This window comes from Balearica regulorum, chromosome 19 (assembly GCF_011004875.1).
Source record: "Balearica regulorum gibbericeps isolate bBalReg1 chromosome 19, bBalReg1.pri, whole genome shotgun sequence".
In the NCBI taxonomy this organism is placed as follows: Eukaryota; Metazoa; Chordata; class Aves; order Gruiformes; family Gruidae; genus Balearica; species Balearica regulorum.
Genome location: NC_046202.1, coordinates 1,898,946 through 1,924,952, shown reverse-complemented (window position 1 = coordinate 1,924,952; position 26,007 = coordinate 1,898,946). Strand labels below are relative to the sequence as shown.

General features: G+C 49.1%; 4 protein-coding genes across 9 annotated transcripts in view; 2 read left to right on the top strand and 2 right to left on the bottom strand.

The window, feature by feature from the left end:
- VEZF1 (vascular endothelial zinc finger 1) overlaps positions 1-13,492 on the top strand; it is a 15,545-nt gene extending 2,053 nt beyond the window's left edge. The window contains exons 2-7 of one of the 4 annotated variants that reach the window (XM_075771466.1): positions 3,676-4,481; positions 5,112-5,175; positions 6,148-6,331; positions 7,782-7,991; positions 10,242-10,286; positions 10,631-13,492. In XM_075771466.1, the coding sequence (XP_075627581.1) occupies positions 3,676-4,481; positions 5,112-5,175; positions 6,148-6,331; positions 7,782-7,991; positions 10,242-10,286; positions 10,631-11,058 (1,737 nt within the window). In that variant the 3' untranslated portion in view covers positions 11,059-13,492. The remainder of the gene's footprint in view (positions 1-3,675; positions 4,482-5,111; positions 5,176-6,147; positions 6,332-7,781; positions 7,992-10,241; positions 10,287-10,630) is intronic. The other 3 variants (XM_075771469.1, XM_075771467.1, XM_075771470.1) reach the window with 3 other exon arrangements.
- Positions 1-26,007, bottom strand: part of DYNLL2 (dynein light chain LC8-type 2) — a 250,316-nt gene that overhangs the window by 43,115 nt on the left and 181,194 nt on the right. The window lies entirely within an intron of this gene.
- LOC142604583 (uncharacterized) lies at positions 11,137-20,862 on the bottom strand. Its single transcript, XM_075771926.1, has 5 exons — positions 20,502-20,862; positions 17,817-18,541; positions 14,566-14,705; positions 13,921-14,088; positions 11,137-13,341 (listed from the first exon to the last, which is right to left on the bottom strand). Exons 1-4 carry the CDS (start codon positions 20,860-20,862, stop codon positions 14,007-14,009), a joined length of 1,308 nt encoding a protein of 435 aa, XP_075628041.1. The 3' UTR covers positions 11,137-13,341; positions 13,921-14,006.
- CUEDC1 (CUE domain containing 1) overlaps positions 17,766-26,007 on the top strand; it is a 22,674-nt gene continuing 14,432 nt past the window's right edge. For 2 of the 3 annotated variants that reach the window (XM_075771471.1, XM_075771472.1), the window contains exon 1: positions 17,766-17,900. The gene's annotated coding sequence lies outside the window, so the exon portion shown is untranslated. Of the gene's footprint in view, positions 17,901-19,973; positions 20,055-26,007 lie in introns of those variants that run through there. The other variant, XM_075771473.1, reaches the window with a different exon arrangement.

The window sequence follows — 26,007 nt, the reverse complement described above, 5'->3', positions numbered from 1 at the left end:
TTAAAGACCTCATAATAAATGCTGAATATTGTTTCTTGAGTCATTTTGTTAAAACCAACGATTTAGGGTGCGAGCATCCTAATGCACCCAGCAGAAAGCGCTGTTAAGATACTCCTGATGTGACTTTACTTTTTCTTCTTCCCATTCTCACCAACAGCGTGTCAGCCAAGATCCAACTGCTTAGTTAAAACTAGTAGCAAAAAGTGGATTTAAAAGCCCCTCCCGGCCCCCCCTCCCTGGTATCAGTTAAATAACAAATGCGAGTGACTGAATATCCGCGCTCGTTCTTCGCGGGGGGGAGTTTTGCCAAGTGTGTGTTTCGGCTGTGACAGGATTTCTAAGGGACAGTTTAATACTCTGTGTGGCGTGTAAAGTTGTAATTTTTAGCAAAATGTTTTTAGAGGAGGTTTCAATGTCTTAATTTTAGTCTTGCTAGCAATGGGCTATGTGACTGTAAATTGCTCTTTCCAAATAAAGTTGTTTGATTGTGTTTAGGTGGCATTTTGATGAATTGTATCTTTTTAAAGAAACAGTTGTGATACTGAATAAGTAGTTCTTGTTTGGATCTTATTAGTCCCTGAAATGCGTATTTTGAAAACCACTTTTAGTATCTGCTCGGAAAGTGAAAGTTGTATCTGTTAATGTGAGGAGGAATCATCCATCAAACAGAGTGTTCGAGATATGACTCATGCTAATTTGTTGCTCTCACATTAAGGCTGGAGCGCAAAAATATTTTAGCCTCTGGCATTGGAAGTTCACAATGCCGCATCCTACCACTCTGGGCCATGAGTTACAGTATTTTTTTTGTTTACTGCCCCCCCCCCCCCCGAAAGAAAAAAATTAGTGATAGAACGAGGGTATTTTGCATGAGAGCCTGTCCCAGGCGATCAAAATATCGCAAAAATGTTGACTTGACATTAATGCTAGGTCAAGTAAAACCGTGGTCTGTGCCTGAATAAAATTGACTCGCGAGAGGCGTGCAGCAGGTGCTGTCTTCCCTTCTCGAACAGCAAGTTAAAAAAAAATACCGCCTGATCCTTTTTTAAAAGGCTTTAATGCAGGCAGCCCTTGGAAACTGAGGAATACCGCTTGTTGCAAAGAGGGGTTGTTAGAAAGACAGCGCTGCTAATAACGCTGGCTATCTGGGAACCAAGATAAGCAGACTTACATAAGCGGCAGCTTCATAGCCTGTAGCCTTATGAATATACATTGTTTTATGTCCACCGTCTCTGTCGGTTCCGTAGGAATAAGTGCATCATTACCTTGAAGTGCTGACGATCCTTTAAGGCTTAAAAATATCCATAAACTGCATAAGTTTGAACCTTGTCCAAAGGATTTGGGCTCTCTATTATCCGATCTGCTAGCTCTGCCTTTGAAACTGTATCTCTGGAGCTATCCTTAGGTGCTCTTAAGTGTCTTCTGATGCAGTTTAACAACATTGTTTAATGCTGGTTTAAAGTTGGCTGTAAAACATTTCAGAATTTTTTTTCAAATTAAAATTGTATTTAAGTACACAACTTGCTTAATATTGTGCTTTCAATGTGTATTGTACATACTCTATTCTTTTTATGCAATGTAGATGTCTCAATGGCTTTTTAAATACACGGAAAATAAATGGTTGAAAATCCGCAGTTGTCACTGAAGTCAGGCAGAAGTTTGATGGAGACGCTGGAGCTTGTGCTGTGCCCTGATTTAGCAGCGTAGCTTCCAGGAGAGTTCTGCATTCGACTCTTCGGCAATCGCTTCTGCAAACCAGCCCCTTAGGCTGTTGTTTGAGGAGGCTGCTGTGGCCGGGCGCGGTGTGGTAACGTTCAGCTTACCTGTTGCATCCCAAGCTTCGGCACAGACGGGACGTAAAGTGCGGATAAAAAGGGCCGGGCTGGCCCGGCTCCTAACGATTCCCGCAAGTTTTGTCTCCTGTTATCATACCGAATCCGGGCTTTCTCCCGTGAACTGTTTTCCTGTCAGATAGGCTTGCAGTGTTAGGGAGCACGTATTCATACCCACGTGGGTTAGTGTTTGTATCCACCGGTGGCTTTTATCCAAAGATAACCAGCATCGCGCTCCTGAAAAAAATGAGTGGCTGAAGTGATGCAGGGCTTGTGCGGTGGCAGGAGGCGGTGGGAGCCGAGGGACTGTTGCACCGAGATGGCTGTAGTCGCTGCTGCGATCGGGAGAGAAAAAGCGGCCGGAGCTTGGATGCAACTAAGAACAAGTCCCACAGTGAGCTGCTAGAAATACTGACTTCTCCAGAGGACGCGATGAAATGGATTCACGTAGGAAGAGTGTTAGCCTGAGCGTGCTTTGTAATGCTGTCCATCCTCAACCGATGTAAAAGTAAAGAGGTTGGGGGTTGCGAGCCAGCACGGCGTTTTATTCGGCTCTCGCAGCCTCGAGTCGTGTTATTTTGTGAGGGAAACCATAGGGAAGAAGTCCTGGAAGGCTGCAGTACTAATCTGATGGGAATGCAAGTTTCCCCAAAACTCAGCTTCAGACCTGGCACGCTGTGTTAATAACGAGACTGATTTAAAACTGGTCTGATGAGACCGAGGCACATCTTGAATACAGATGCGCTTAAACTGGCTTAAGGTGCTAGAGTGATTTATTTTAATGCTCCATTAGGCTGAATTGGTCTGTGTGGTTTCAAAACCACTTTAAATTTGTATCTGCTAGGGTTTCGTCCCAGTCTGACTGGATGAGTTTTAATAACAGTGTTTTCTGCCTTAGAATAAACAATGCCTAGTACAAGCATGGTGTAGAGCAGCCTGTAGCAGCTCAGGCTGCAGCTCAGCTGAGCGGTGCTTGCTGCAGCATGCTGGGGGGGGGGGTCCCCCGCTGTCCTTTCCCTTTAGCTTCTCCCACTGATTCCGTAGTTCAGAGTCAGTCGGTATTGGCCGTTTTGAAACGGCTTTCAGGTCTTCCCCACCCCATGTTCTCCAGCATCCCTAGGTGTCTACCAGTGCTTATCGATTAGCTTCTCTTCCTATCACAAAGTAGCTGCTGATGAAGAGAAGAAAGACCACGTTGCTATTCTTATTAGTTTCCAGACGCAAAGAGCACAGTGGTCAGTGTATAAATGCGGCGGGAACCTGCTAAATATAGAAACGTGGCTTTAGACAGCTCTTGATTTAAATCAAGTTGCTTCGGTTTCAGTGCTTACAGACTGGTACGAACACGTTGTTTAAATAAGACGCCTTATTGCATCCTGGCCCTCTCTGGCTGCAGTTTAATGCTCAACGTGCACTAAGCTCGGCTTAAAGGTGGGGCGTTATTTTGCAACTCCCATTTATATGCTCCAAAGATAGTCCCAAGGTGGCATCTGATATGATCGTTAGCAAAACAAGTTATCTGTTATGTAAAGATCAAACGCTGTGTTAGTAAAAGATCTGACAAGCGCCTAGTTGTTTTCCATAAGAAGTGTTGCCCTCCGGAAACTTAATAATTATTTGATTGTTATGATGTGTGCCTTCCTACACTTACCACAGAATCTGCACAGCGAATGCATTTAAAGCGCGAGCGGTTTATCCTGTCCAAAACCAAAATTATGTAACCTTTTCCAGTTGTTACTTCAATGGCTTTTGGTCTAGAATGTGCTTTCCTGTAGTTTGTAAATGTTCTCACCGTGTCAGAGTGAGCACCCATCAATAGAATTTAAGTGTGAATGTTTGGTTTTAGGCACACGAAGCCTCACATCACCAACAGCAGGCAGCACAGAACAGTTTGTTGCCTCTCCTGAGCTCTGCTGTTGAGCCACCCGATCAGAAGCCGATTCTGCCCTTACCAATAACGCAGAAACCTCAACCTGCACCAGAAACATTAAAGGATGCTATTGTTGGGATTAAAAAGGAAAAACCTAAAACCTCCTTTGTGTGCACTTACTGCAGCAAAGCTTTCAGGGACAGCTACCATTTGAGGCGTCACGAGTCCTGCCACACAGGGATAAAGTTAGTGTCACGGCCAAAGAAAACTCCCACCACAATGGTGCCCCTTATCTCGACCATCGCTGGTGACAACAGCCGAAGTTCATTGGTTTCGACTATCGCAGGCATCCTGTCCACAGTCACTACGTCTTCCTCTGCCACCAACCCCAGCAGTAGTGCCGGCGCAACGGCCATGGCAGTGACTCAGACGGTGAAGAAGCCCAGCAAGCCCGTTAAGAAGAACCACGCTTGTGAGATGTGCGGAAAGGCCTTCAGGGATGTCTACCACCTCAACCGGCACAAGCTGTCCCACTCAGATGAAAAGCCCTTTGAATGTCCAATTTGCAATCAGCGCTTCAAGAGAAAGGATCGCATGACCTACCACGTGAGGTCTCACGAAGGTGGCATCACGAAACCATACACCTGTGGTGTTTGTGGAAAAGGCTTCTCGAGGTACCATGTAGAAAATCCCAGGCGAGCTCAAGTATTGGCTTTTCATAACCAAGAAGGGTTAAGCTATCGTAGCGAGGGGCTAGGAGAACCAGACATCTTAGAAGATTGGTGAGGGGATAAAGAGCCTTGTTTCTCTCTAGGGCGTGGGTCTCGATCTGAGCCAGATTGGCAGTGGCCAAAAGCGGTCACTCTTTTATGAGAATGTTTTGAAATGATTTCGTGACCTCATCCAGGTCCCGTAGGACACGTGTCCGTGTCACCGATGGTGACCACGGTGCCCCTTTACCAGCCTTTGCAAAGGTCAATGACCGAATGGGGCACGGCAGGCCAACCGTCTCCTTGTCTCGGAGCAAGGCTGAGGCGTACTGACAGAGCATTGTGGGGGAGCTTGCATTGCTGCTGGCTGTATTTATATCTGTGCATGCAACAGAGAAAACTTCAACCTTTAGAGCTGTTGATCTGTCACCTTTACACAAGGTACGACCAAACGTACCGTTTTCAGGTGTGTGAGAAGAACACGGTTAAGTTTTAAACTGCAGGTTGGGTCTCAGCGTAACTATGTGTTACTCTAGCTGAAGGCCACTGCGTAGGTAAGGGGAATGCATTTATTCTTGCCGTGCAGAGGGATGTGGGCTGCAAGGGGTCATCAGCGCAGTGTTCAGCACTACTAGCCAAGGTGTCGTCACTATGTATTTGTAACAGTATGCATTTTCTTTTCTGTTCCTCTCTTTTTTGCAGGCCCGATCATTTAAGCTGTCACGTTAAACACGTTCACTCAACAGAGAGACCCTTCAAATGCCAAGTAAGGGCTAAAATGATTTATTAAGAACAATACCTTATTGTATCGTTAGAATCTCAGGTGAATAATCTCTCCAGAGCTGTATTTGCTCCTGGACTTTTCTTTGAAAAGTAAATTTAGGAATAAAGTTGCATCCGCCTTAAATACCAGCAGTACAGTGTAAAAGGATGCTGTGGCTACTTTTTTTAGGAAGATTGGAGGCTTTTTGTTTTCTTGGAGAACAACGTAGGTGCTCTGTTTTACGATATGCTTAACTTAGTAGTAGGATTGTAACAGCGTCCTCAGCTCAGCGCTGATTACCGGAGTAACGTGTGCAATGTGTTTCTCAGCATATTTGAATGTGTTTCTCAGTATATCCATTTAAAATTGATTGGTATAGTTGATTCTGGATCCGTTATTTTGCTGGAAGGTGAAAGCAAGTTGTTGTAAGTTGATGACTGAGTACAAGAGAAATAACTTGACTGCCCTTGAACAATTAACTGTTTTGCTTATTCCAGCCTGTGTTTTAGTGACTCATCATATTAAATAAAAGTCTTGTGTAAAAAGAGCAGTGTTAGGAAAAGGTTTTGTTTCCTTGTTCTGATTTGGATGGGAGCAGAAGTAATCGAGCATTTGAAGATCTCAAGTTCAAGTTTGTACAGTAAACTTGTATCAAAACCCAACTTTGCTTGTTCTAGGCTTTTTTTACAAACTACCTCTTGCTTTGGTAGGTAAGGCAAGCTGTGATTTTTAGAAAGTGCAAGCGGTATAGAGTATGATTTTTGTCCTAATTGCCTCAGAAGTCAACTTCCATTCTCAGTCTCTGTTTAGTAGTTTGATTTTGGTTTATCTGTAAATACAGGTAAAACTTAAGGTTATCAATATGCTTAGGATGCTCTTTGCACCCAGGAGGTAAAATAGGCTTACAGTGGGCATGTAATTCATACTGTGATGATGCTGTCTGCACTTCAAGTGTAACTGTTGTCCTTCATATAGACGTGCACTGCTGCCTTTGCCACCAAAGACAGACTGCGGACACACATGGTGCGCCATGAAGGAAAGGTATCGTGTAATATCTGTGGTAAACTTCTGAGTGCAGCATATATCACCAGCCACTTAAAGACACACGGGCAGAGCCAAAGTATCAACTGTAATACCTGTAAACAAGGCATCAATAAAAGTAGGTGAACGTTTTAAAAACATTTCTAATAACAATGTGTTTGCAAAGGGAATTGCCTTTGGTTATGTTAAAATGCAGAACCATACCCATCAGTCTGGGTATTCACACCTATTAAAAATAGATACTTGATGACAGAATCTTCTTCAGCTCAAGAATTGGCATATGTGGAATTGGTTTGCTGCTAGACTGTGCTCTTATCCCTTAGGAGTGCCCTGCAATTTGTGAGAATAACCCACCTCTTGAAGAAAAGAGTTCCCAGGTTTTCTCATCTTCTAAGTACAATGCTACTTCTTGACCTGTACGGGCCTAAAAGTCCCAACAGATAATTCTGGAGATTTGAGAATATCTAGGAACTGCTAAGAGCTGCGTCATCTAAAGCTCATCAAAATTAGGAGAAAGATTTCTCTGCTTTCTCTGAGCTTTGACCCTGGGGCTCAATGATTCCTCCCTCTGGCAGTAGCTGACAAGAAAAGCATTTCAATCCCGCCCTGATATGTTTGGGGCATTAATGGCATTTGACTGGTGGTGTGCAGGAGTTCAGATGAGATGTTTGTAATAGTTCCTTCTAGTCTTAAACTCTGTGGAAGTGCTGAAGCCTGAACCTGGGAGTTCCTAGTAAGCAAACGAAGACTTGACTTTCAAATCTTCCCTATTAAAATACCTGTCACTTAAGTTAACGCACATGGTTAGTGATAGAAAATGAGTTTTCAGAGGAATCAAGAGGGAGAAGTAAGGAATGTCTTTGGAAACTTTGTCCTTAAAGTCTTTTAAACAATATTAATTTACAGCATCTTTGCAGTTCTTGTTACTCCTGGATAATTTGAAGGGACCAGGAAATGTCCAAAATGCCTGATTGTTGAGCTTAATACAAAATTTGGACGTGAAGTATTTTTCAAGGTATAGGGTTACAGCTCTGGCTTCCCAAGCCAGTTCGGTGGTGCTAAGCCAGTTCACAGGAGGCATTTACAGCAGTTGTTAGAGGTGGAAATGATGACCTGTAATGAGGCCAGAGAGTAGTAACATGCTGTTCTGTGATGTCAAGGTAAACTGAAAATTTTAAGTCATACTTGCAATAAAAAAGTACAAAGCTTTTTTTTTTTTAACTGGAGCTGAGGTTTAGAAAAAGTGGAATCAGCTAAGCAGCTTGAGTTCTAGAGACTCATTGTAGTCTTTTATTTCATTCTTCCTAAAAGACGAAGCAAATAATTAGAAAGGAAGTTCATTTTTGGCAGTGAAAGAAGATGTTCCTGACTTACATTTTGGTTTTTAGATTTTAGAAAAGCAATTTTATAAAACACATAATTAATTATATGGTTTTAAACACCTCTGTGATTTTTGCTCTTGGAATCCTGCGAGATTCCACACACTCTTTACGGAAGAAGCCTTTGTCATTTCAGCAGAAAACAGTAACTTTTCAAGGTGAATTTGTGTTCTTACTTAATTGGCGTAGCATGCATGAGCGAGGAGACCAGCAATCAGAAGCAACAGCAGCAGCAGCAACAACAGCAACAACAACAACAGCAGCAGCAGCAGCAGCAACAGCAGCAACAACAGCAGCAGCAACAGCAGCAGCAGCAGCAGCAACATGTAACAAGTTGGCCTGGAAAGCAGGTAGAGACCCTGAGGTTATGGGAAGAGGCCGTCAAAGCAAGGAAGAAAGGTAAAACAATACTTACGGTCTTGGTTTTATAGGATACCGGGGTTTACTGTTATAGAGGGAGTTTTAGATGTCAGAAAAGGAAGTCTTACACGAAGATTTCATTTTTGATGTTAGAAGTAATAGCTAGAAACTAGCAGGAGGATAACGTGACCAAAATTACGCTGTTGTGAATGAACTCCTCATTACTTGCTTCCCTTTGGTCTCTGTGCTTGAATGTGTACGTAGCAGTCAGCAATTATAAAGGGATGTTTGTGTCTGCTCCAAGGCAAGAGTGTGTTTTTTGACTTGCATGTGGTTTTTAGCTGTGTTTATGCATGTTTACCTGTTGTTAACTTGTGTGCATATATATATGTATATATATACACACACTACCCTCTGTCGTTGCATCATCATTGCTTTGCATGTGGGTGCTTTCTGTGTCCCTTTCATCTTTTCTCTCCCAATTTGTTCCATTCACTTTGTCATTATCTAAGCGTCTTTGCATAAAGTTTTCTAGAACTCATAGAATTTACTCTTCTATCTCTTTGGGTTTTTTTCATTACAAAATTAACTAATAATTGATTGTGTTTTCCATTACTGCTAACTCACGGCTTACCTGTACCTATGCTACTGTAATTGAAGTTGCATAGCTTCCTGTTGTTAGTCAGTGTGTCAGTTTTGTAAAGATTAGATTGCTTCAGTTTAGTGTGTTAGGAGTATAGTAAGTCTCCCCTTGCTGCTAGCTTATTCTTTTCACAACAGTTTGATTTCTAATACCTGTCGTGACTCTGATGGCTTACATGTTTGAGCAGAAATTCTTAGTGACCACTTACTGTTTTTCACTAGCTGTTTCTAGTGATAAATGTTTTTGACTCACCTTATTTTTTTTTCTTTTCTCCTAAACTTCCTTTCAGTTTCTTCACTCTTTTTTTCTTTTCTAGGTCTTGTTTGTGTATTAGGCTGCTAGCTCCTTTCACCTTGATTGTTATTCCAATTGAATTGAATTTTGTGATCAGACAGTATAGAAACAGCTTATTTGTGTTAAAATGTAGTGACAACAGAAACATTAAATATCGTCAGGCTGCTAAATGTACAAAGCAAATAGGTGTTAGATTTAGAAAATCTCTGGGAATTCTTTTTCCTGCTTGTTCCTTCCTATGTCTCATTCCCTCTTCCCTCCCTTTTTTATTGAGATTATTGAATATGCTTTCACAGAAACAGTGATTTTGGACAGAGTGGTGGGGGAGGGAGGTGGGTGGGGAGAAGTGTTGTCAGACTGATGATATTAGTTTAACTTAATTGGGGAAGGGGCACGGGGTGGGATGTGTCGGTGTATTACTGAGCTTGGAAGGTGAAGCTAGACCAGTCAGTGCCATGCCTATGTGCGACTCTTTCCGTGCTGGTTCTCCTGTGCTAGTGCCACCTGTTGTGGTGGCTTTACAACACTATATGGGTTTTTTTTAGTCTAATACTATTTATTTTCACCTTTTTTTTTTTTTTTTTACTCTTTCCCTCCTTTCCACCCCTCCTAGATATGGACTTTGAAGAACCAACAGTAACCCTTGAATGGGGCTAATGTTGCTTTCAAAGTTAACTCTGTCTTGGTACATTTGTATTGCCCGAGTGGCAAGAGTGGACTCTTTGCTCCTGGCTTACCTCCTGAAACGTGGGTGTAGACTGAGCTTGGTGTCCTACCCTACAAATGTGGAATAAGACACAACTTAGAAGTGCCGTAACGTTGATCTAGACTATATTTTTGTCGGTTTCTCTAGCAGTCATCCCTTCCCTTTCCCCGCGTCCACCGACCCGCTTCTGTTTTTGGAGCCTCCTAGTCTGGGTAGCCGGCAGGTGGTGCTGATGGATGCCTAGTGATCCCTCCGCCGTCCCGGACCGCCGGTGCCCGCTCCCCCAGTGCCCAGCCCTGCTAGAGCCCACCGGCAGCAGGGCCGGGCACTGGTCTCCTGGGTCTTCCTTGTTCGGCACTTAATTCCTGCTTACTGCAAAACAAAGTCTAAAAAAAAAAAACCAACAACCACCCCACAAACCCACAAAACAAACCAACTTGGTGTGGAGCTGTAGTTTATGTGAACGCTGAGGAGATAATGGGGGTTGCAAGATGTACTGACTGGGTAGCCTTGGAAATTGCTAAGTAGAAGTACTGTGATCAGTGGAACAATTTAGTAGCAATAATTAAGACTGAAATAAGCAGGTAAATATTGAAACGAGCTTTGCTTATCAGTCCCTAATAATGACTTTTTAAAACCTTCACAGAATGTCAGTTCACCTTTGAGAAGGCTATAGAGTACGTACCATTCGGTATGTACACTCTCTCCTCTATTTCTAATGTTCCTCTTGGGAGGATTTTTTTGATTGTACAATACTGTTTTTATGAACATCGAAACCCTCTGTATAAGACAACCTCGCTTGACTTCTCAGGAAAAAATTATTGAATTGAAATGAACTGCATGAGAGTTTGTATTTCTTGTAGGCTATAGAATGTTAACAGTTTTAACTTACTAATAATTCCTAAAGAAAATTATTTCAGAATTTGTACCTGTTCTTGTTTGGGTTTTGTTTTTGTTTTTTTTTTTTTTTTTTAAATCTTGTCCATGGTTTTTTATGTGTTAAAAACTTTTTGTCTTTTTATGTCTCATTTTTAGAAGCTGCTAACTTGTGCCAAACCTCCACTGCTGCTACTACGCCTGTGACTCTTACTACTCCATTCAATATAACGTCCTCTGTGGCTTCTGGGACTATCACAAACCCAGTCACAGTGGCAGCTGCAATGAGCATGAGAAGTCCAGTAAATGTATCAAGTGCAGTTAATATATCCAGTCCGATGAACCTAGGGCATCCTGTAACTATAACAAGTCCATTATCCATGACATCTCCATTAACGCTCACCACACCAGTCAATTTACCTACCCCAGTAACCGCTCCAGTGAATATAGCGCATCCAGTCACTATAACATCTCCCATGAACCTCCCCACACCAATGACGTTAGCTGGTCCGTTAAATATAGCAATGAGACCAGTAGAGAGCATGCCTTTCCTGCCCCAGGCCTTGCCCACATCTCCTCCCTGGTAAAGAATTTCTAAACAGTATTAAAAAGGATTAAAATGGAATCCTTACCAGCAGTTCTTTTTTTTGGGTTTTGTTTGGTTGGGGTTTTTTTTTTTTGGTTGGGTTTTTTTGTTTTGTTTTGTTTTTTGTTTTGTTTTGTTTTAGCTAATAATAAATTCAGACTAAGACACTGGGGCAACATGCACCATCAGAGACCATAGTAGCATCTTCCCCTGTTGATTTGGCTCATATGGTTCAAACTTGAGTTTCACTGGAGCACTTCGTTTAAAGTAAGTTTTACCTTTTAGCTGACTGATGCTGAATTAGAGGAGATACTTATTTGCCAGAGGTTTTTTTTTTTTAAAAAAAAAAGTCATTAAAAAAACAGTTTTATGTTTTATCCCCCAAATTATAACTTAGAAAATTATTTTAATCTAAACACTAGCAAAGACCCCTCTGTATCTTTAACAGGGTGGATGGCTAATTTTAACTTGCCAGTCGTTAAGTCCACTGTTTCTGAGCTAGTGTAGAATTTTTGTCTGTGTTGATGTTTTGTTTTTTTTTTTAATGAGTAAATGCATTACAATGTTGTCATTTAAAAAAAATGCATTTTGGAGAAAATATGCATTTTACCTTTGGGAATATGATAATTTCAGGCAGCATTCCCTATGGGAAAGGTGATACCAGCTCTGATATGCAAAGCATATGATAACTTATCATTCTAACTTCAACATATAATAGGGATTGTGACCTGATATTTGGAGATGTAAATATTACCCAACATATTACCCTAAGGGAATATAGCATTGTAGTCAACATTTTTTTTAAAAAAACTGTTATTGTTTGGTGAGAAACAGCCATGGCTGACAGAAGAGGAGTCGAAATGTGTGTAAACATGGTCTCTGAACAGTCAGACCCCTATGGGACTCTTATCTAGGAGCAAAAGGAGTGCTTTGAAACTTAAGAAATACTGCTTTAAGCTGGAAGATTCTGGAGGCACTGGGTATGATTTTTATGCCCTCTGCCTCCCAATCAGAGCCTGCTGGTGTTACAGCAGGGGACAGACGTGTTAGTTGTTCACTAGAAGTTTTGTCTTATATTAAATTGTATACAGTTTTTATTCTAACCACTAACTAGGTAGGATGCCCCTCCAGGACAAGCAGAGAGCGTCTTTTAATTTCTCCCCTATTTCTTAATCAAGTGTTGTGCAAATCTGTTCAACTTTGTAAATATTTGCAAACATCATCATTTTTACGTTATTCTTCTATTGTGTTAACACATTTCTATCAATTTGTGGGAGTTCTGGGGTGATGGTTTGAGCTATCCAGTCCAGAACTTCTCCACAAATGGTCACACATGTTTAAGCTACATGTGCTTTTTATTTCTTAACTTGTTTATCTGTACATAAAGTAGAAAGCAAAATCTAGGGAAACAGATATACTTTTTAGACTATCATGTCACATATTCACGTTTTTAAAACTTTGTTTAAAAAAAAAAAACCACCCTAAACCCAAGACTCTACATTAAAAAAAAAAAAAAGAAATAAAATTACAGTTGAGATGTTTTTATCTTAATGAAGTTGAAAGCTATGGAGATTAGCGTGTGCGCATTTTCACAGAGTGCTAGCAGGACTGACTAGTCAAAATGGACTGCTTCCGTTTGTACCCTGCCGCGTCAGTACAAGCAGTGATTGCCAGGCTGCTGGCTCAGGTGACAGGTATCTGTATCATTACGTGAAACTGTTCTAGGGGCTTGGACTACATAGTAAAACAAAAAACAAAAAAAAAAATAGAGCTTAGTGTAAAATAATTTTATAAATGATCTTTTGTACTTTAGGACATCAAATTGTACAACTTTTGTATATATAAAAGCTTAGGAACTTTCTGTTTAGCAGAAAGGAAACACATTCCTACACTTTTAATGTATATGTTTGTTATAATGTCCATGTAAACATATGCCCTATGTTTGTGCCTTTTAATTAGTTTGTCTCAATAAACAAAAATGTAGAGAAGAATATGTAGCTATGACTTTGTTACCACTGTTCTTACTCCAGATGTGTAGAGGTCTTCATTTTTGCACTGTGTAGAGCATTGCGTGCAGACAGCTGCATGACTTCGGCCGATACGGCCGAAACGAGGCATGTGAGGCGAATGCACCCCAGCAAAACTCCTTCCTCCCGTAGCGTAGAGCAGCCCGCGCCGGCGGGGTGTTGCATGTTGGGATGTGTAGTTTCCGAGCCATCTCTGTTCCCCGTGGCAATGATACCAACTTGCAGCAGTTTTACATCGTAGGTGTAGCGTTCTGGGTCTGGGTAAATTGCAGAGGTGACCCCTAGATGAAGTTTGGGTGTCCCTGAGCTTAAAAAAAAAAAACCCCAAAGCATTAAAAGCCAATATGAAAATGTGTACTAGAAGTGGTTATCTATGAATGACTTGCAATAAACAGGTGTGAGACTTAATTGTATGTTGTCAATTACTGTAGTATTGACAGTGGGTCCTCCGTACAGCTAGCGTGCCCTGCTGATGTTATTTTTATCCTAGCAGAGTAGCGGTAGAATAAACACATTAAACACCGGCAAGGAAATTTTTCAACGTGACAGAGGCGTCCCAAACCACTAACCATGGTGCTCTTAGCATGACATAGGAAAAGGGCTGTTTCCTTTTTATTTTATGTTGGTTCTGCTCAAATGTACCTGGTTTATGTCCACAAAGCTGCATTAGCTAATTGTCAACCTGTTTCATTTGTACTTGGGTAAACATTTGCTTTGTACTGTGTATAAATGGTTCCGAGGTGTGCTCCTCAGCTGTCTCAATACAGACATTAATTTCGCTTTGTAATGCCATCATACGAAATACATTAAGCTGGTTTTTGACAAATGAAAGCTACCTGGTCAAGTAGTTTCTGCGGCATGCGTGCTACCTTCTAATCCATGGTTATCCACAGCGTTAAGGAGGCAGTGAGGCCAGCCGCTGTCAGGAGACGACGTATAGTTGCACGACAGCGATGAGGGATCCGTACGGCGACTCGTGTCGCTGCAGCACCGGGGAGTTCAGACTATAAGAAAATGGTGGATGTGAAGAACAGATGCTCCTGTTACACCGAGTTAGGTTCTGCGCAGCTGATGCGCTTAGCCTAGTTTATTTCATGGAAACTTTTAAGCTGGATCTAGTCCAACATCCAGGGAAGCCTATTGCTGCCCTTGATTTGAGCGGGTTTTATATCGAGCCCATTCAGGTCTCCGATTGCAAGTAGTTCAATAGGGGTTTGTGTTTGGTTTTTTTTTCTTCTTAAGTTTCCATAAGCATTCAGCGTGAGGGTAATGGCTCAGCACCGACTGAAAGTGTTTTAAAGTTGAATTTTGCCTCGGAAGGATTTGTGCTGTGGAAAGTCAGAACAGTCAGATCAATGGCACGAAAACATCCTCGGGGCAAGGAGAGCCCGCGGGTGCCTGGCTGTGTGCTGGCGAGGCGCTGCGGGGAAGTATTACGGCACAGCCACCCACGCTGCCAGGAAATTGTATAAATGCTTTACCTTGGCCACGGGTTTTTTTCTTTATTCGGAACACCCCACCACTTCCAGAGGGTGTTTGGGGTGAGGAGAAATCTGGGATCCGACCTTTCATGTCTTGCCATTGGAGAGTTATACCCAACTGTTGCAAATTGGGAAGATTTCTGTTCAGTCAAGATCACAGATGAGAGAGAAAACCACGTGTTACTCTCAACGTACGAGCTAAATTCTATTTGCCATTGTTCACAAATAAAAGAATTTTTTTTTCCCCTTTTACAATAACTTTAGAGTGGCAGAAGAAAAAAAAAGGGTATTTAATGTGTTTGCATTTGTCCACGAGAGGTTTAAAGAAAACCACCAAAACCCCAATAAGCTGTTTGAGCTGTGGCAATCCCAGGTTACATAAAGGGGCCGGGGCTGCCGAGGGATTACTCGGCGGCATTACTGGTGGCGATAAGCGCTCCAAGTTCTGCTCGCTCTTCGCTCACTTTTATTTTAGAAACAGTCGCTCTGAGCCGTACGTTGAAAACTGCCTGAGGTTAGTTTTTGAGGCTGTCGGGGTTAGATTCCCACCAAAGAATGAAGGCAAATTCGGATTTAAGGAACGCTCAGGTTTTTAAAAGCATCCAGTACCCAGATATTATTTTATCTCACCACTTAGGGTCCCGGTATGGGAGCTGAGTTGTTGAGAAGCAGACTGCAGTTTTTCCAAAAACTCCTGCCTCGCTTTATTGGTGGCTTAGTTTATCCATCTCAAAAATAGATTTAGCAGTATTTTCAAAAGGCAGCTATTAAAAGCACTTCTAGTTTTTAAATGCCTTTGAGGTCTGTCTCGGTGCTTAAGTGGACCTTTTAACTGCTGCTTTTTAGGATAAATAGTAAGTGTAAAAATAAATCTCTTCCTCTCCTAATTGTCAGGCAGAATGAAACTTAAAACTCGATCCCCTTCTACCTATTGGTTTAATTCAGTGTGTTTATACTTCTTATCTTTGGATCATTCGGTCACAGCTTCCAGAGCAGCAACTGAAGGATGAGAGAGGAACTATGTGCTAATTTTTATGTCAAAAATAGCTTTCACCTTTAAACGCACAAGGCTCGGTGACTGTTTTCTAATTAGAAGAAGAATGCCCGAGCTTCTGTCGTGAATCCATTTTACAGCTGTGTTCAGATTTGACTGTCAGCCCCTGGTTAAAATTTAGTTCTGAGGTCCTGACCTAGAAACAAACCTTTTTTGGTATTGCTTTGGAAAAAGTATTTCAGTGCTAAGAGAAACTGAGCCAGGCTGTCCAGCTAGCTCCCTCATCGCTGCCTGGCGAGACGCTCAATGTTAAATTAATTTTGTCGTACATTGCATCTCCCTGAAGCCCAAGTAAAGACTGCTGGGAAAGCTGGGCTTATGATTTTTAAAAAGAATAGATTTTTTTTTTGTTATTGTTCTTCAGGTTTCTGGGCTAATTTCAGCCATTTTTAAAAGCCCTGGGTTTTTCTTTAAGGAAGCATAAACGCTTTTTGAAAACCAGACATTTATTGTAAAACATTTCAACGCAGGCATCTGAAATTACCGGTTGCGTCAGACTATAGACATTTGCTTTCCTTGCAAGTCGTTTCCAATAGGTACCTCCAGAATCAACCCATATAGTCAAAAACCACGGAGCATTTTCAGAATGTATGGCAGCTTTTGTTTTTCAGAGAAGGCAGAAGTACTCCATTCACCTTTTCACTTAGTTGTTCTCGCCAGCCGTCAAGACAAAAACATTTGTGTCCTGTGTTTTCTGTGCAAGGTTTGTTTTTCAGGGAATTATCAATTTCGTTGGAACTGGCTGAATTAAATTCACTATTTTAATTCTTCATAGTTGTGTATTTCTATTCCCATTTCTTTTTACTTCTAGCGTCCCTAGCAGCTAAGACCCATATCAAAGGACAGTAAAGAAAGTTGATAAAATCACCTGTTTCCCCTGAAACAAGCCTGGATTAGGAAAAAAGAGATTGCAGTCAGCAAAGCTCGCTGCAAGGCGCTGTGTCACAGAAAAGATGCCGATCTGCGTTTAACTTTGGCAAAGCAAATGTTGTGGCACACGTATGCACCGAAAGCCGAAGGTTTGCCTCTAATGTTTTCACTCTTACTGATGTCTGTGTTCCTTGTCAAAGCCTTACAGATTTTTACCCAGGCTAAGGATCGCTTAGCTGCCAGACACGGATGAAACGATTGAGCGGGGAAAAAAAATCTCTGCATGGAGAGCCGTCCGGCGAGAGCGTTGGACCGTCCTGAACGTGTGCTCAGGGTCTGGCACCCACAGATGTGCTTCCGAGCCGGTCTGGCTGTGGCAGGGTGCTGCCAGAGGCCGGCCGCGGGTGCCCGGAGGTGCGGTGTTCCTCCTCCAGCGTGTCCAGAAAGGTTTGGAGAGCTACGAGGGAAGCGGAGGCCCTGACCTGCTGCTGTTCGCAGTCTCACCCTCGTCTCTGCAAAATGGAAAGCGTTTGCCCTGTGTAAAAATTGGCTCCTGTGATTTGTAAGAGGAGATCACTTCCCGTCCTGAGCTGTTCTGTGGTATGACTGCAAGCTGTCAGACGCTGTAGCGCTGTATACCGGAGACGCCTGCTTTCTATCTGTGGTCGAAGTGATGCTTTGTTATAATCCATCTCTGATGTCCAGCCCCTGGGGCAGGAGCGGTGGGTCCCCTTCCTTACCCCACACGCGCACAGGGCTGGAGTTCCAAAATCCAGGAGCCTGGGATGCTCAAAAGGACCAGCCCCAGAAAGCAGCTTCTCCGCGGGATGCTGCTCCGCACTCGGCACCCGGGCTGGCCAGGGCCAGAGGTGCCCGACCCCACAGCCGGGGGGGCTGGGGAAGCCTGGGGGCAGCGCGGGGGGTCCTGAGCCCCCCCAGACCGCCGTCAGGGGCCGTCTCACCCCCAGGGCCGGGCAGGCCCGGGGTGGCGGCGGGTCTGGCCCCCGCGGGGGCAGAGGGGACGGGCGGTACCGGCCTCTCGACGACTCCGGCCGGGCAGAAACGGGACGCCGCGCTCCTCCAAGGGGGGACGCCCCGGCCCGGGGCGGGGTGGCACGTCCAGACCGGGGGGGGGGGGTGTCACCCAAGCCCCGAGGGGGGCCCCAAGCGACCCCCGTCCCCGCTGCATTTCGGCCCGGCCGCCGCTAGGCCCCGCTCCCAGCGCCCCCCCGGCCCGGCCCGGCCCGGCCCCGGCCCCGGCCCCGCCGCGCCGCCCCCAGCTGTCGGGCACGGCGGCCGCCCCCGCCCCCGCCCGCCCGCCACGTACGTCTCCCGTCCCGGCTCCTTTCCATGGTTCCCGGCGTGACTGGTGCCTGCCGCCGCCGCCCCCGCAGCGCGGCGCCGACCGCCGGTAAGGGGGGGGCGGGCCGGGGCTCTTTGTGCGCCGCGCCGGGCCGGGCCGGGCTGGGCCTGGGGCGGGCGGGCGGCGCCTCTCGGCCTGCGCTGGGCCGCGGCCCGGAGCCTCGCGGGCTCCGCCGGGGCCGGGCGGGGAGCGGGGGGCGGCGGCCCCGGGGCTGCGCTGCGGGAGACGGCGGCCGCCCCCGAGCCCCGGCGGGGCGGAGGGTACCGCCGGTTCGGACTCCACCGCGGCCCGGGCGGAGCGGCTGGGCCCGGGGCCGCGCCTGTTGCGGCTGCCCGGCCGCCCCCCTCCGGAGCCGGGCTGGGAGCCGGGCGGTCGGGGCCGCAGCCCAGCGGCCTGGCCCCGTCGCTTCTCCCGGCTCCTCACCTCCCGGCGGAGCCCCTCGGCCGTGCCTGGGGCCCCGCTCCCGCCGGGCACCGGGAGGGTCCCGCAGAAGCCGTCCCGTGCGGGGAGAGCCCTTAGGGAGGCGTGGGTGCGGCTGAGCCCACTGCCACGGCGCGGGTGGGGCGCACGGAGAAGCGTCCCCGTCCCCGTGTGGGGCCGGGAGCGGGACGGCAGACCCCAGCCGCGGGGCAGGACCGGGCTGCCGGCAGCACCCGCATCCCCCTCTGCCCCCGGAGCATCGCTGCTCCCTGAGCATCACCCCTTCGGAGCGTGGGGTGCGTGGGCAGGGTTTGGGGTTTGGTGGCTTCCTGCAGGGTGCCATCCCCTTCCTCCGCACCCTGGAGCGGTGACATCTCTGCCGCGGTGGGTCACAGCTTAGCGAAGGAATGGCGGCAGGGCCCTGGCGTGCCGAGGCGTTGGCGGTCGCCTCCGGGGCTTGGGGTTATTTGTGTACCCCGGCCAGGTGCCCAGCCACATCTCCCCGTAAGGATGGAGGGCACTGTCCCGCCAGGCTGCTCCTTGCCCAGGGTTCCCAGCCAGCGCTGGAGTTGCCACCGATGGGTTGTGGGCAAACGGTGATGGAGAAGGGTTTGAGAGCTGCCTCGTTTGTGGAAGTCACCGTTCAAAGCAGCGCTCTCATGCACTGTCTGTCTCGTCAGGCGGGTTGGAAAGGCTCCTTTTTATTATTTTTTTAAAAAGCAGTGGAGTCGCACCTCCTCCTCACACCTCCTCCTGCTGCTACCACTGACAACAAACGTGGGGGACGGAGCGGTAAGGATATCTGCGCAGGAAAGCCGCTGTCCTGGGCTGACCCCGAGGCTGTGACTGGGGCTTTGCTGGCGGGACTGCCCCGTGACGGGGGGAGCTGTGGCTCTCTTCGTCTCCTCCTCGTTCATCTCTAATGACACAGACCGAAGCGGCGTCTGTTCCGCTGTGAAGCTTTTTGTGATTTTCATGAAGTTTTTCCTGTGGAAGTGCCCGGCCGGAGCCCAGCAGCGGGGCAGCAAGACCCCAGGGGAGCTGTGCACCTCTGGGAGGGGAGATGGGTGCCGGCGGTGGGGCTAGAGGAAAGCTGTCGGCAGTCCTCGCTGCAGAGGAGACCCAGCCTGTCGTCGGCTCGCTGTGCCTTTCTTGTCACTCCCTGTCATTGGCCTTCCCCGCCATGATGTCCAGCCGCCCCGGCAGTGTGGTGAGGATGTGCCCGATGCCAGCAGAGCCTCACACACCGATCCCCTGGTGCCCATGGCCCCTTCCCGGTGCCGGAGCCTCCGATTGCCAAAAACGTTTCCTTCAAAGACAGGTCAAAGGCGCCCGTCCTCTTCCCAGCCACAGAGTTCCCAAGAAAGTTTTGACTTCTACAGCATTTTATTAAAAAAGAGCTTTCAAATTAAAAAACTCCAACAAACCGACGTCTAACCCGTGCACCGACACCTAACCTTTTCCCCCCGGCCAGATCCGCGGTGTGGCTGAGCAGGCTTTGCCTTCGTGGCGGTGCTGCGGTCCCCCTCCACCCCGGGGCTGATACGAGCACGTGGGGAGCGAGCAGGGTGTCCCAGCACGATAGCGAGCGCTCGGTTCTTATCTGCCTGCACAAACACCCTCTGCGGGGGCGAAGATAACGGGGGGTGCTGCGGATGCTGGCGTTCGGAGGGAATGGCCGGGAGAGGAGCTGGAGGGTCGTTTGCGCCCGGTGTCTGTGCCGTGAGGGTAAAATCCCGAGGGAGGACCCGCGGGGAGGGGGCTGCTGCCGCAGCCCTCTGGGTACGCTCGCTGGCCAGCGTCGCAGGGTGCTCGTGGTCAGAGCCAGGAAGCTTTTGAGCAGCGTGTGCTAATGATAATTGCATACTATAAAATAAGAAAAATGCTTGAAATAATAACGTGGAGCCCCTTGCAGGTGTGAAAGGTGGTGGTGATGGGTCCCTCTCTTGTGGCCCGGCCAGGGCAGCGGCATCTCTGTCCCTGTGGCCAGGTGAGGAGGGATGTTGGCTGGAGCCTTGTCTCTGCTCGGTGGCACTGGGCTTGCAGCAGTGGTTCATGGACCACGTTTTCCCACGCCTTGGTCCCATTTTTGGCTGTTCTGTTGGTTCCCCGGGGTCAGTGTGGGAGCCGGGTGGGCACGGCGGTGTGCGAGGCGAGCGGGACAGGGAGCCTGGCTGGCACGACAGTCCCTAAATGGAATAGGGAAGTTGGGAGGGGAAAGAAACCCACCCCAGCTGGGTGGAAAGCTGGCTGAAAATAGCAGGAAAAGAGAACGGGGAACATCTGGGTCCGGCTCTTGCACCACTTCCGTCGGGTGCGTGGTGGCTGCCACCTCCATGCGATGGTGGTTGAGACTCGGCTCCTCTGTCAGGCAGCCCTGCCCGCGGTGTGTCCCCATCGCTGCTCCGGCAGTGCCGAAACCGCCGGTGTCCCGCGAGCGTCGGCCGCCGGCCAGCCTCTTGCCCTGCGCGGGGGGCCTCCCCGTGTGCCCCGGCGGTGCCGGGGAGGGGGCAGGCTGCGGTGCCCCCATCCGCCGTGCCCCCGTCCCGCCCCGCCGGCTGCCTTTGATGCGGGTGAGTGGCAGGTCCATTGTGGCCCCTTTGTGCCTCCCTCGGTTCTCGGGGTCCGCACAAAACCTGCCATGGAAACCAAAGCCAGCCGCTGCCCCAGGAAACCCGCAGGCGCAATTAGGAAATGCAAATATAAATGCAAATTCCTGCGCAGCCTTCCAGGGCCCGGAAAGTTGTCCCTGGGCCGCTGATTTGGCAGGCCAGTGGTGTCCCCAGCTGCGGGAACGGGGAAGGCATGGGGCAGGACTGGGCAGGCAGCAAGAGCTGGGGTGAGCTGCTTTTGGGGTGCCTTGGGCTCTTCCCCAGCCGCCCCGTGCTCGGTGGCGGGAGGAAGGGGCCATCTCAGCTCGTGCTGAGCGGTGACTCATAGGTGACAATATGACATTGATATTTTTTTCCATCCTCTTGGTTGCCCAGTGACAAACAAACAAACAAACGTCTCAAAACCCAAACTAACTGCCTTGCAGGAGCCGTCCCCTCCTGCCACGGCTGTGTGTGGCGCGGCTCCGGCGTGTCCCCGTCACTGGTGGTTCTGCCTGTATCTTCTGGGGTTTGTTTTGGGGAGATAACTGGCTGTCACATCCTCTGCAGCTGCGGTGTGTGAGCCTGGCAGAGGGAAGGCGGGCTGCCAGCTCGCTGGTAAGAACCCCCCTCACCAAAGTGCACCAAGAATAGATGGAAAAGGAGTTAAAATCTACCCACAAATAACTCCAGAAACCACAAACGCTTTGGGTCTTCATTTTCTAGGTGGCATTTATGAGCAGTGGATGCTCTGGCCCTTCCTCGGGTCTCCAGAGGAGCGTGTGTGGATGGAGTGGGCATAATGGGGCTGAAGAGGATGGAGGGGAGAGCGGGGAGGTTAAGGGAGGATGCTCCTCTGAGCAATTCCCCTCCCCGGGAGGAAGCAATAAAGTTTTCTTTTCCCATCTGCTAGAGGAGCTGTAGCCAGGAGCCAGGGAGATGAGGCTGGCGCATGGAGGGCATCATCCGCAGCAGCGTGGCGAAGGGCAGAACATTTATGCGCCGATCTGAGCCCAATTTAGGGCTATACTGTTTAAAACCAAGCATTGTTGATGCTTTTATTTTTCCCAGCTGCAGCCCCTAGGTCCTTTCCTGTCGGTGGCTGAAGTGGTGCGGGATGTGCGTCCCCATTAGCGGTGCTTTCCCCCAGCCCCGGTCCGCTTTATTGCTGGGAAATGAGCTCTGACTCCTGGAAGTGGTATTTCTTCCTTCTGCCTGACAGCTTGTCGATCCCTGCCCTCGCTCGCTTCCCCGGGGAAGGTGCACGCAGCGGGGCACGCCAGCACACCGGTGAGCTGGCTGCTCTCCTTGGCGTAGGAAAGCAGGGCTTGAACAGGGGGAAAATAGGCAGATCGTCTCCGGAAAATGGAGCATGGCATGCTGCTAGATGGGTTACGGTGACATTCAGGCTCAAAGCTGATTTTAATATTTGCCTCGGTTACAGAGTCACTTATAGCAGTGGTTCTTTTCTTTGCCACCACGCTTCCAGGCAGAGGTTGAACGCGCACGAGTGCGCCCTTTGCAGCAGCCGGGGAGCGCGCGGAGGCACCGCGGGCAGCGTCGGCACCCTCCTCCCTCGGGCACAGCCCTGCCTTCGCCTCCAGGTGCCACCTGCGAGGGGATGGGGAGCACGGTGGGGGCCAGGAGCCAGGGCACAGCTCACGGGCAGGGACCTGCTGCTCCCCCTCCTGCGCCTCTGCGGAGCCAGGCTGGGCACGGGCGAGGGAACGGTGGCCGGAGCCCCGGCCGATGGAGGCGGGTGGCATGGGAGCACGTGCCGGGGCCGTAAGGCAGCGGGGGGGACGGAGGATGGCTTTCCATGGGGATTCCCGGGCTCCTGGAGCCTAAACCATTTCTTATAAAATCCTTGTGGCTTCGAACCTCCCGGGCTGGCAATTGCCACGGTCAGGCCAGTGCAGAGCAACTGGGACGGGATGGGGATGGGGCTGTACGTGACTTAATTACGCAAACTTAAAAATAACTTAAAAGTAAGGTGAGATTTTGAAGACGAACGTGACCTAGTTCGGTGGTCGGGCTCAGCAAGCGGCCGGCGGGCGAAGGGGGCAGCGGGCAGAGCTGCTGCTCAGGGGCTCTGGGTTTCCCTCGCCGCCGAGAAACAGGGCTGAGCTGGCACGGGAGCAGGCTCTGCTGCTGAGCTTGACAGGAGACTGAGAGCTTATCTGAGCGTTGGCCTGGCTTCAAATCCAGGTTAGCATCCCATGTAATTTCCGTGATGTGCTGTGATGGAGCAGAAGGAATGGAGCAAACTCAATACTTTGGCTTTCGAGGGCTTCTCTGTCCCCCGTGAGCCCCGTTGTGCCGGAGGTGGAGGAGCCTGTTCTCAAGCCTGGCTGGAAACGCTTCTGCAGGAGGGGCCTGACGTATTGGCGTTAATTAAATATCTGTCCCTGGCGAGGTATAGCATTTCAAGGAGGTTCTCCTCTGCTGAGCAATGTCACCCGGTGCGAGGGAGGACAAAAGACTGGTGCAATTACAGTGTGACGCCGTGTCCCAGGACAACGAGGGTACGGCAGCGCCTGAATTGTCAGCTCGGTGCTTTCGTGGGATAGCTTGCATCAGCCATATGGCTTAGTGACTCATAAAAAAAAAAAAAAAAAAAAAAAGAGCTCCTCCATTTGCAACTTAATTAGTCCCTTTCTTCCCCCCAGTCTTGGCTCACAGCAATCCCGACTTGTAAGCATGGTGCTGAGAGGCACTGTGGGCCGAGCGGGGCTGCGGCCGGATCCTGCCTTCGGCGTGGCGGCAGCGTGGGCTCATCCTGGATGCCGAGGGATGGGTGACTGTGCTGGGCGGCTGGCACGGGCAGCGGGCAGGAGCCTTTTCACTGGCTTTATACCGTGCATCGCTGCCGTGCCGTGTAGCAGGGGGCTGGGGAGGAGGGAGAAGCCAGGCATCCTGCTTGGGCGTGCAGACTGGTGTCTTCTGCTTTACCTCTGCACCCAAAATACCTGCAGGGTGCCCCTGGGCTCCCTTGGTTTCCCCAGGGAGGCTCTGCCAGGGTGCCTGCACCCACTCGCCTTCCCGGAGGGCAGGCAGGAGCCAGCTGATGAGCAGCCCGGCAGAGTCCCTGCGCTCCCACGCCTGCTCGTCCGTACGGTCAAGTTGTTGTAAAAGAGCAAAAGCACAGGAAGACGACGGCTTCGGACGCCTGCGGCTCTCCTCTTATCACGCCGGCTTATTCCTGTCTGCTCATCACAACCTCCCCGTTGCTGCATGTCCCTGTTGTCCCCCCGTGCCACCCTCGTCCTCTCCCCAGGGACACCTGAAGCTGCAGACGTGGAGACGGAGGCGCAGGACTTTCCCATGCGGGTGCCCCGGCAGGTTCACCACGCACATGGCGTGGAAACCCAGGGACTTTCCTCCTCCTGGGCTGTGGTTTAGTGCCCCGAGGGAAGGGGTTGCCAGCAGCTCGTGCAGTGATCACCTTTAAATCTTTTCACCAGACCCTCATGGCCAGGGGCCTGTCCTGGTAAATAATTCACCCTGCCGTCAGTCAGAGTTTTACTCGACTAATTTTGTTTCCATAGAAACTCGTGCGGTCTCACCGCTCCACCGCCACGGAGCCTCGGGCAAATCAGTAAGTTGTTTTTTGGTTTTTTGGGTTTTTTTTTTTTTAACTTTGCATGTTAAGCGATGGCCCTTAAACCCTGACAACGAGAGAGCAGCAGCCCGAGACGCTGGCGACTGGGCGGCACCTCGGTGCTGCCTTTGCCTGCGCCACCTCCTGTGCTGGCCCTGGTCCGTGCTGCCTGTCCCTGCCTGTCCCTGCCGGGCTGCCTGGCTTCGCAGGACGCCCAGGGCTGGATCCTGCTGAGATGCTCTGCACCATCAGGCTGCGGCAGGGTAAGCCCAGTCTAATCCCAGTTCATTCCGGTCCATTCCCAGTATGTTCCTGCAATGCAAAGAGCTGTAGGGGGCAGGGGCTGCCTCTGCCCAAGCTCTTTTTCTCTTTTTTCCCCCCCTCCTGTCCTTTAATTTCTTTGACCCTTGACCTAAAATGGCAAATTAGCATTTGTGAATCAGCCGCGCTAATTAGCCAGGGAGCAGGGCCAGCCCTGCGCGCAGCCTGGGTTCTCTTTCGCCTGCTCCTCATTAGGTGCTCGCTGACCAAATCTAACCCCCAAATTGCCCGAACGTGGCTCCTCCACGCACCCTGCCCTGGGTCGCGCCCCGGGGAGAGCCGCACACCTTTGTCTCTGCAGGAATTTTTATTCTCTTTCGCTCCCTGAGGCTTCCCGGCGCTTTTGTGCCGAGCCGGGGGCACAAAGGGAGAAGAAGGGATAAGCGGTTAAAGACGGGTTTGTGTGACATATGGCGCGAGGGCTTTGCGTGATGGCTGCGGCCAGCGCCGGGGGAGACGTGAGCGGACACCGGGGTGCCTGGGCTTCCCTCCTGCGAGGCTTGAGACGGATGGGTAAACTGAGGCAGGGAGTTTGGCGATGGGCTCGGGGCTTTCCCGCGGGACGGAGGCAGCGCTGGCACCCGGACCGTGCTGCTGTCGCGTGTGCCTTTGCACCGGGCAGCACTTGCTCCTCGTAGCTGTTTCAGACGAGCTCTAAGCTGATTTTTCACTGGGACGTGTGTGTTTTGATGGCGGCGGTGAGAGCTGGAGGAGGAAAGGTTGCTGATGTTCAGCCACCTCGCGGAATAATTTTATATCGGCCTGTCTGCTTTGGGCAACCTCTTGCATCTAATTTATTACACGTTGATACAAGACAGAGTTGAACAGAGATGCAGTTAAACCATACAAAGGGATGCTGGGTTACTTTTAATCGCTCACACTTGCTTGACCTATTTTTTCTTAATCCCTTCCTGGAAACCTTATTTCATGTTTGAATTCCCTCAACTATTTTAGGAATGTCGTCCTACCAAGATCAAATTACCTTCAATGAAACCAGTGCAAGGCAGCCTCGCAAGGCAGGCGACTTTTTGATTAAGATCTAGTGCTACCTCATTAATACAGGCTTAGTTTGGGGGGGCAGGGGGGCGGGGGGCTGTAATTCTGGATTGGCAAATGTGTGAAAGCCGGGGATTAGCGCGACGTGATGCCGAAGGGCAGGGGGTGGCTCTGCCCTCGCTTGGCAGAGGGGGCCGGGGGCATCCCGGCATGGCCGCAGCGCGGG

Coding starts and splice junctions, on each gene's coding strand:
- LOC142604583 (XM_075771926.1), bottom strand. CDS start 20,862: ATGGACCTGCCACTCACCCGCATCAAAGGCAGCCGGCGGGGCGGGACG. Junction 18,542..20,501: donor CAGCTTTCCACCCAGCTGGG/GTGGGTTTCTTT, acceptor GGTGATGCTCAG/GGAGCAGCGATGCTCCGGGG. Junction 14,706..17,816: donor AAGGAGCCGGGACGGGAGAC/GTACGTGGCGGG, acceptor TTGACTGAACAG/AAATCTTCCCAATTTGCAAC.